The sequence below is a fragment of the Mauremys reevesii genome, linkage group 7 (assembly GCF_016161935.1).
Source record: "Mauremys reevesii isolate NIE-2019 linkage group 7, ASM1616193v1, whole genome shotgun sequence".
Classification (NCBI taxonomy): domain Eukaryota; kingdom Metazoa; phylum Chordata; order Testudines; family Geoemydidae; genus Mauremys; species Mauremys reevesii.
The window spans coordinates 106,492,960-106,503,063 of record NC_052629.1 but is presented as its reverse complement, the minus strand read 5'-3'; the positions used below and the strand labels follow the sequence as shown (position 1 = coordinate 106,503,063).

General features: G+C 41.0%; 1 protein-coding gene across 4 annotated transcripts in view; it reads right to left on the bottom strand.

Moving 5' to 3' along the window:
* Nucleotides 1–207: 207 nt before the first annotated feature.
* The window catches only part of LOC120409279 (sodium- and chloride-dependent taurine transporter), a 72,595-nt gene continuing 62,698 nt past the window's right edge, over nucleotides 208–10,104 (bottom strand). For all 4 annotated transcript variants that reach the window (XM_039547052.1, XM_039547053.1, XM_039547051.1 and 1 more), the window contains 2 exons: nucleotides 9,016–9,186; nucleotides 208–6,545 (listed from right to left, as the gene is read on the bottom strand). In XM_039547052.1, the coding sequence (XP_039402986.1) occupies nucleotides 6,405–6,545; nucleotides 9,016–9,186 (312 nt within the window). In that variant the 3' untranslated portion in view covers nucleotides 208–6,404. The remainder of the gene's footprint in view (nucleotides 6,546–9,015; nucleotides 9,187–10,104) is intronic.

Genomic DNA, 10,104 nt, shown 5'->3' with positions numbered 1-10,104 from the left:
TCCATGTGCTACTTATCACATACTGTAGTTACAGTTATTAGGAATTTAAATAAAAAACAAAAATCACCACCACCACTGTTTTTTAGCTAACTACATCCAACAAGATGGACCACCGCTTACTATGTGAAGTCCCTGGAGAGACATCGGGTAACAATCACAACACCACACTGGAAAAAAAATCCTAGCAAAACAATGAGCATTTCAGATCAGTACTTCAATTAATCCAATGCTAAGAGAACATCCTTGAGTTCTTGGACAAGAGCAAATGATGGACCACCTCAATCTGTCCCCCAATGTTCAGCCTCCTAACAAAATTTTAACACTGGTGTTCTGCCACTTTTTCTATTGTAAAAACCTTGTCACACCTCAGTTGCAGAAGATTTACAGACAAGAAGTGCCAAGCTAAAGAAATACAGTTTCTTTTCCTAGTTGTCTTGTAGCCTCTGAGTGGGCCTAAAATTCTGATTTTAACGGGGAAAAATGGAAGGCTAAATTAACAGAATTTTTCACACACATTTTTCACAGACTTTGATCCTTGCTTGTTTCCAGGTTTAAAACCAACACTAAAGCTGCACTTTGGTTAAGCTTTTTCAGATCTTGTTTTAGCTTTTGATTACAAATGGTTGAAAAAAATGCCACCTGGGTGGAGTTTTTTTTGTGTTTTGGGTTGTTTTTTTTAATGGAAATTTTGAAGATTCTTTTTTTCAAAATGGTTTTTTTATTATTAAAAAAGTGGACAAGGAAAAAACTGAAAATGTTTGCCTTTGGAAAAAATAGACCCCTTTGAATGAAATAGTTTCAGTTTGGTGGTGGTGGGGTGTTTCCTTAAAAAACAAATTATTATTTTTTGCCCAACTGTAGTCCTGATTGGACAGTGTCTTGGGTACAATTTCTGCTGAAATTAAATTGTTCATTGAAATCAGTGAGCTTTTTAACCAAGGCCTGCAGGATCAATGTCTTATTTTATGCATTTGGCTTGCTCTCTTATGTTCTGTGTCCCCAGATGCTTGAGGCATGTTTGCTTTGTAGCTAGGGATTTGATCTGATGCTTTGAAGTCCTTCTTACAGTAGCTTAGAATAAACTCAAGAGTAATACATCGAAAAGCTGTAAACCCAACATGTCCTATTTAACATTAATTCCTCAGTAAACAAATTAGTACAATTAGGAGCATGTTCATCCTAGATTAAAAATGAATAAATATCCTAGATTAAAGGTTGTGTCCTAGTAGTTCCTGAACGCTTCTCAGCTGGGTGTTAATAATAACCTTTAATTTTAAATACAAGGCTTTGGCATCTAACTCTGGAAGAAATGGGCCCAAGCTGTGACCTTCAGATCCATAGCTGAACTCTTGTACAATTTGGGGGTATTTTGAACCTGGGATTTCAGTTCAGCCTATGACAGAGGCAGCCATGAATGTTAACCTAGGTTCCCCCCAAGTTCAGGGTGGTTGTTTCTGAGCTTTTATTTCACCCCATCCCTAGTTAAGAAGAGGTGATCTTGGCTTCTTGAGGTTTAGGCTTCTCACCTATGAATACTGGCTAACCTGTCCCACCCTACTTCAGTGCACTCCTGTGAATCATCAAACAAGGTGGGGTGGCACTGGTGCTGCAGTGCATTCAAAAGAGCTTTTCCTTTGTACAGTTTTCTTTGCCAGCAATACCTGATCACATCATCTCCCAAGAATGACATAAATACGTTGAAGACTGGACATAGAAGCACCTCCCCTAAGGCTGTTTTTAATTGTGGTAGGGGTCTCATTTGAGATGTTAATTGAAAATAGTTGTTTGCTACAGGGAGTGTGGCAAATGCACTGAATTTCCTGGATGTGAGGTGATGGCCATCTTTCTTCCCAGTGCACTTGAAATACCTTAGTAATCTTTGCCCTCCACTCAATACACATCTTATTTACAGTCTCCCCACCTGATCCCACAGTGACCACAAGCCATGGCTTCATAACCATTAATCCAAGTGTTCAGTCCTTCGCCCACTGAAGACAAATGGTGGTTAAGCTATTGTTATCAATGGGTACAGGAGTTGAAAGCACTTATGACAAAGACGGACATTACCAAATTGTCAATTCTGCTCAACAACGTACTACTGGCTGCTGGACATTTTCACGCTTCTTCAGATCTGGAGCTATTTGGGACAGAGGCTGGGTAGCCATGTCCACCTGCAGGTGTGCAGTTAGGGCACATACTACATTAAAAAAACAAGCCAGAGTTCTGATCAGCCACTGATCATGTGATTAGAGTGACGATATAAAATGCTCTGCTGTTTTCTTGTTAAAACAATTAGAAGGCTGCGGCCTTTTTTTTTTATTCAAGTGCATCAGTGCAGCTTAGTTATGCTGATCCACTTCCTGAACCCACATTCAAAAGCTGACCTTCCACTGCAGCTTGGATAGCAACGTATTTTAAAGTGGTACATAGAACTACTGTGCTTTTTTATTTTCATTTGCTGCATAGGGACAGATCCATGTTGGCTTTCAGATCTCAAACTTCATTGAGAACATATGGAAGCTCATAGATCTGTTTGGATCAGAGTCATCATGAAAAGGAAAATTAATGAGACTCAAAACAAATTCTGTTAATGAAACCATGTTGTACCAATACAGTCTACTGGATACATCGTTATACTGCGTGACTTTTAATGAGATCACGACTAGTGACAGGTGAACTGCAATAGTTTGGATGGTTTGGTTTAGATAAGAATCCTAAGTTTCGATTATCTGAACTGCTTTGGGCTGAAAAATCTTATGAGTGCAAGATTTCCCCCATGAAATTTTCAGTACTTGATTTCAGTGAAGTTGGAAATATTGCCATTTCCAAACCCAAAAGAAACCACAAAGTATAAAGATGCATGAAATGAGAGAGACTTTTTCCCCCCTCCAAAGATTTTGGGGCCAACGTCTGGGGTACTTTTCCCCTTAACTGAAATCAGTTCACCTATGATTAGTCATGATATTTAGTGCCTCAGCTGCAAAGGACAGGTAAAATAGGTCACACATGGCTACGAAGTAAATTAGAAAAGTAAATTAGAAAATTAGTTATTGTTGCAATCATAAATATGTAGAAAATATAAACTTGAAAGAATCATTTACCGTTTGTTTTGTTTTTTGTTTTCATTTAGCAGACTATAATGTTGAAATGCACATTTACCACCAGGTAAAATTTAGAAATCTGATAAAACATTAGGAAACATTCTAAAATGTGAATAGGCTCACGTGCATTGAAAACCATGGGATTGTGACCAGCATTGTTCTGGGTGACTGTTTTACAGAAATGATTTAATAGCGCATCATGAATCTGGCCCTTTCTTGCAGTCAGGCTGAACAGCAGAGTCAGGGCCAGCGAAACGTACACCAACAGAACGTCAGTGAGGTCATTGCATATATGTGTGTGTGTGAGACACTTTCCTTTGGAACATGGAAGTGACTGATTTGAATGGCACAGTTTGAGTCAAAATAGAGCTGGGCTCTCGGTCTTGTTTATTTGTAGTTTTAAAGGTGTAGTATTAACCCTCTGGTTCCTAATGCAAATCTCCCCTGCACCATGTGTGAAGCATGGTGAAATATCCATCTCTGACGCACCAGCTACTTATGAAATTTCAACCTTTAAACTATTTTTCTAATTAGCGTCCCTCTCAGATATACCCCTTATAGAGTATGTGCGCACACACAAAATGTGAGTCTATAACAAAATATGCTACTGTAATTTACACTAACTGAAACGAGGAATTTAATGATTGGGTTGCTCTTCTGACCTTAACTCGGGCCATTGTGCCTCTACACAAAGTCTGACGAGATCTTGGGAAGGACAAAGGGCCTGATTCAAAGCCCACTGAGAATCCTTCCATTGACTTCAGCAGGCTTTGGCTCAGGCCTGCTCTGTTGCCACAAAGGCCGGAATACATAACAACATGCATGATAGAGTTTTAGCTTTAATTTAGTTGCCTTTTGATGCTTAAAGGGAAAAAAAATTAAACGCAGGACTTGGTTTAAATTTTTTTTCCTTAAGTAAAGTTATCAAAATCCAGTTGTAATCACATTGGCTTAGAAAATTCTTCTGTTGAGATGGTCAAGACACCCAGAGTAGCTTTAGGGTATCTATTACCATCAGGCCAGCATGTGAGATGTGCTATTTGCCATAACAAATGATAAAAGTGTTTCAGCCGCAGCTCTCATAATACAGTAATTGGAAAAGAAAACAAAAGCAATGTGGTGTTGGCTGTTTTTGTTGCTGGAATTCAGCCTCTCTGACTTCAAAACAGAGACTCAAAGACTCTATCTATACAAGACACTTTTTTTGGTCCCTTTCTGACTTCTAAATTGCTCCTTCCGTTTTACATTAATACTAATTTGACATGTGCTTCTGCTGCAATGACCAGTTAGTGCATGACCTGCAGAAGAGTTCTGTGTAGCTCAAAAGCTTGTCTCCCTCGTCAACAGAAGTTGGTCCCATAAAAGATATTACCCCACCCAGCTTGGGACCGACATGGCTGTAACAACACTGCCTACAGTTAATGCATGGGACATCTTTTTTAAAATGTCCCATGTAGGAATGTTAAGGACTGGCTCTGTTCCCATTTAAACTGCAAAAATCTACCTATGGACAAACTGAACTGGCCATAGTATAAGCAGGGACAGACTCGGCTGCTGAATCTCTCCCCAGATCCCTTTGGCTAGCCTAACTGTGGTACTGTGATTAGGAGGATTATCTCCCAAGTACAATATCCAAATGGAAAGGGCTGCATTTCTTCAGGGAGCCTCTTCTCAGCGTGTGTTGAGGTTTATGAAACAAGAGTGATCCAGATTTTTTAAAATTCTTCAGGGAGCAAATATCTACTGGAATTCTTGACCTGGCCTATGTGATCGGTGGTTAGTTCACCTACAGCCACCCAGCTTTAAAAACCATTGAGGAGCTTTGTACTGCATTCAATGCTTTCTTTTTATTTTTCTTAAGTCTAAATTGGAATGGTATGTAATGTTTTTTTAACCAAAGAAAAATTACATATTTCCTTCTCTTAATTTACATAAAGCCCTAGTTTATAGTAGGTTGAATTCCCCCCTTTTTGTCCCCCATAAATGCATTACCCAAAAAACAAAATGGTGGTGTTAGTATGGTCCTCCGGGGCAAGCCAGTCAGGAGAGCTGAGTTCTAGTCCTAGCTCTGCCAGAGTTGCTGTAACCTTGGACAAGTCACTTTCCCTCCCTGGGTCCTGCTTCCCCGAGTGCACCAACAACAGTCAAATAAATAAATAAATAAATAGGGATACCAATTTGAGGTATGCGGATGAACAGCGCCGATGGGGGTGCTAAGCATTATTGTCCTCTTCATTTAATTACTATTATTAAAGCTGCGCCTGCCTGAAAGGCCTGGTGCACAATATATACGTGGGCTGCTTTGCTCCTGTGGTAATGAATAACATGCTGGGTGTTAAGCTTGGTGAGAGCATTGTCCTCAATCTATTTTTCTTTTGATACCAAAGCCCAACAGTTTACAAAATACATATATATTTTAAATTCCATAAAACACGAACGCTGCCTCTCTATAATTCAGATCTTAGCTATCACACAGGCTCCTCCTACAGTTCTGTTCGTACAAAGTGCAAGTTTAAACCAGTAACAACTCAGCTAACCTACGGTGCGCAGGAAAACTAAAGGGTATGTACACAAAACTCCTTCCTCAGGCAATATGTATTTTGTCTTCTACTGTGACTGGACTTTTTACGCGATGCTCAGGAGGGACAGGCATACTGATTGGGTATTTAATTCCTAACTACATTCCCCCCTCCCCCATAAATTTCTCTCCTCCAGCTGAACAGATATATATATATATTTTTACATGGACCATAGCAAAGGTAACATCATGACTCAGAAATCTGTCATTCACCCTGCCTGAACCAGAGGAAGAAAAGCACTACACCTTTGAAAACCAATCCCTTGAAGCAACATCCACCTTTTTTCTTCTTTTTTTGCAATTTCTCAACAGAGCTCACTTGTGAGTTCTAGGGTTTACCCTATTCCCAACCACACCAGCACCTAAAAAATTGCTTTCTGAGCTTTGAATATATTGCTGGCAAGAAAATCAATTTCAAGTGATAAGATGTATAATAGTCAGAGAGCTATTAACGTGTTAAAAACCCGAATGGTAGTACGTTCCTGTAATAGGTCTAGTCTGATATGAAAACTGCCTCCTGCAAGAGGCTTCTGCTGTGATTACTTTACAAAATATGTTTAAAAAAAAGGAAAAAAAAGAAAAAAAAACACCACAAAAAATAACTTTCTCTGTGAGAAATAAAAATAAATCCTAGTGCAAATATAAAGCTCTGTAAACCCGGTCCTATGAGAATCTATGGTTAGTAAATGGCAGTTAAAGCAGGTTTATCCTCTCACAGAGAGAGCTCACATCATAGTCTCCACAATGACGTGAGTTGGCTTAATCAATCCACCATTAGGAGTTCCATTGGGGCAGAACGAGGTGGTGCTTTCCGTTTCTTTGGCCCACCGAGTCACTTCCCTAGGGGCAGCCACTGTTTTTATTCTCTGAAAGGGGAAAGAGCAACAGCCGAGGGTTAGAAAAATGGCCACATCGAGCCTAAGAGCAAGAGTCTAGAAAAGTGTGTTGTCATAAAACATAAAACAAATGATCTTGAGCATTTTATGACGGGCTTAATCTTGCAGCTGCTTTGCCGCAAGCATAGTGCCTACTGCCACGAGCAACTCCATTAACGCTACCAGTTAATCTGGGATCACTGTCAGGGAGTCCATGTTCATCTTTAAACCCGGTATCTGAATTAGGCGAGGTCATTAGTAAACACCATACTAGCTCAGCCCATAGTCCAGTAGCCTGAGTCCAAGACTGGCTGGTACCAGCTGCTAACCAACCTGCACAATAGGGAGCTTGCTTCCTTAGCCACTTCATAGCTGGTGTAGGCTCTGAAGCATACGGATATATATTCCCCTAAAGCTATTTTTAGCCTAGCTAATGTAACCATCTCATTATCCATGTAACAGTCCAGTCTATTTTTGAGCCCTTGGCCTCAATTAGAGAATGAAACCTGGTATCTTTAAGTACTGGAGCGCAGAGGAAAAGCATGCTAGTAATTCAAGAAAAGTTGTGAAATTTCCATCATTAGAGGTATTTGAGGCTAAACTTGGCCAACAAATATTCAGGGATGCTGTGAGACTAATGGAAACTGTACTATTGCTATGCAGCAGTGTGGCCTACATGACCCAGAATGGCCTTTCCAACCCTAATATTTTATTCACCCAGGAGCACCAGGGCCTCATTGGATGGGAAGTCAAACTGTCTGACTAATCACAAGTTGAATTTCAGTGCTGTAGAGTCTCCTCCAATTCATGTGTTCTCTCTCATATTGAAAACAATCCTGCCTTTAAACAGGGTAGTTCATTGGCAAGCTGCAACCTTTCTTCTAGTTCTCAGTTCACAAAGCAGGAACGAGACAAGTGGTTAACTCCTCCCTTCCCTAAGATGATCTTAAAAGGCAGCTTTGGCTACTTTTAGACCTCTTTTTGAATAGATGGTGAGAATGCAGGCAGGACAATAACACCCCCCCAACAAAATGTCCTAGCCAGCACTAAAAAAGACCATTAAAACTTGGAGAACACACAAATTAAAGTGTACTACTGTGTTCTGGGAAAAGCTACTTTCTTTACTGAAAAAAAAGCACAGTTTGAAGAGAAGATGAAGAAACACTGTGAAGAGCGAATAGAAGAATGTAGTTGTCTTTGATCTGCACTAAGCATATATCTGCCCGTGGTAGGATCAAGCTATAAAGTTCACATCTGAATCCAAGTTTCCCCAAAGTTTGGGAGCATTTGGAGCCAATGTTTCATTTGGTTCATTTTAGAGAGCGAGAGAGAGAGAGAGAGAGGGAGAGCGAGAAGAGCCGAAAAGCGTTTTTCCTAAAATTCGGGAATTGAGTTTTTGACTAGAGATGAGGTCAGGCATGGCCTTCACATGTGGTACTAAACAGCCTCAAAATTCCATGGGTTCTTGGGTGCAGGATTTAGATTTGGCCTTCTCTCTACTATTTTACCTATTCACCTGTGCGTTGAGCTCCCTTTGCCTTGCGAACTGAGCTCTGGTGCACGTAGGCATAGTTCAGTTTTTGTGTGAAATTAGACAAACAATACAACTGTGCTTAGAGAGGGATCATTTTGTTGAACAAAAAGAATACAGCCCTGGAAGGCAAGTAATATCAGCTGATATTTTTTTTGAGGCCAGATGGCTTAGGTTTTAATTTAGTTAGATAGGATTCATAATTTGCTGAAAGAACTGGTGATCGGAAAAGTGATTATTTATATTGGTTAAACTGAGGTATTCAACTTTGCCCTACCAAGAGCCACAATGGCAGCTTTCCAAGGGTTGTGATTACAGGTCTGTCGCATCTTACGCGCATTTCAGATGCGCAATTTCAGCTTTACGCGGTCAGCAAAAAAAATAATAATAATAATAATTTTAATACTGCACTTGTAGTGTGGGCGATTCCGCCCGCCATTCAATGCAATGTAATTTTGACTATACACGGTTTTCGCTTTACGTGCTAACCGTGGAACAGAACCACCGCGTAAGATGAGACTCGCCTCTATTTTGCACAACATGACTCAGGCTGCAGCTGGCCTGTCTTCTGTACAGAAGGCAGCTTCATGTCACATCACGCCATGCTCCAGCTTTATCAAGATGGAGAAGGTGGAGGCTAGCATGCTGGGCTCTGTATTCTCCACTGGCAGCCCTTCCATATTAAAGACATGGACAAGTGTGTGCCATATTGTACCTCGCCGGTGTGGCTTGCTTTATCCATTGTATGTTAAAATAACTGGAGCCAAATCAACAAAGCAGATACAAAGAGAGTGCCTCCCCCCGCCCCAACTCAAGCCACCATTTACTCTTAAATGTTAAAGTGTGTGTGTGTGTGAGAGAGAGAGAGAGAGAGAGAGGGAGACACCCACAGAGTAACCATCCACCCACCATTTATGTGGTCATTCTTACCTCAATAAGTGAGCCATCCGACTGTAGAATGCGGATGACCATCACCAGTGGGATGCAGATCATGGAGGAAAGAGCAAGAACCCATCCCACGCCAACTGACCAGTCAGGGTATGTGTAAACTTTGTTGTAGGTCAGGGGTGTATACTTGACCAGAGAAAAGATAAAGCACGCCTGTGAGGGAGGGAAAACAAAACGTGAAGAAGGGTTATAGCATAGGTACAAGCATTGTGGATCCACTGCAGCTTACACAGGATATGGTATCACTGGGACCCAGAAAAGGAAGGCAGTAAAAGGCAGCACCGGCCAACTTTGCTACACGTTTTAAACTATGGGAAAGATATTCTACACTGAAACTGTTACAAGAGAGCTTTATATGTGAATATGTATGTAAATAGCCAGTTAATATGCATATTTATGTAAATTGCCACGTAATAGATATGGCCCCAGTAGATAGCACTCAAACGTAGCACAGTTCCTACATTTTGTAGAAGCAATAACCCGCACGCATTGCAAATGAAGTTCTCTGTGCAGTTCTTTACCTCGTTTCCTAACACTGACCAGCATAAAGTGCTTTATTTCAGTACTGGTTACTTTGCAAGGGAAAGATATAATGCTCTTCCCCCTTGCAAAATTACTTATTTCTGCTCTGCAACCAACACAGCTAGGTTTTGTGCTTCAGTTTGTATGCCAGGTTCTTGGATGCTCTTTAAATCAAACAGCCACTTAACAGTGAGGTAGCTCGCCATAAGCCCAGTGAGTCAGGGCTGCACTGCATGGGCATCCACACACATGCTCAGTAGAGACCTGCTAGAGCTCAACACTAAAATCTCCAACGATTCCATCTTCACTGAGCATGCTCAAGCCTCTCACAGGTCTTAGTGCTGACCAGATTGTGCAGGTACCATCCACACAGAGCACAGGGTCAGGCACCAGAAATTAGAATAGGGAACCTATCTCTCCTACGCGCTCAGTGATTCCCCTGGTTCTCAGGCAATGCAGAGGAGGAAGCTGTTTAACTCTTATACAGAGGGGACAAAGCAGGGGGAAAACGTGGCTTGAGACAGGAAGCCTAGTGAGACTGGAAGCAGA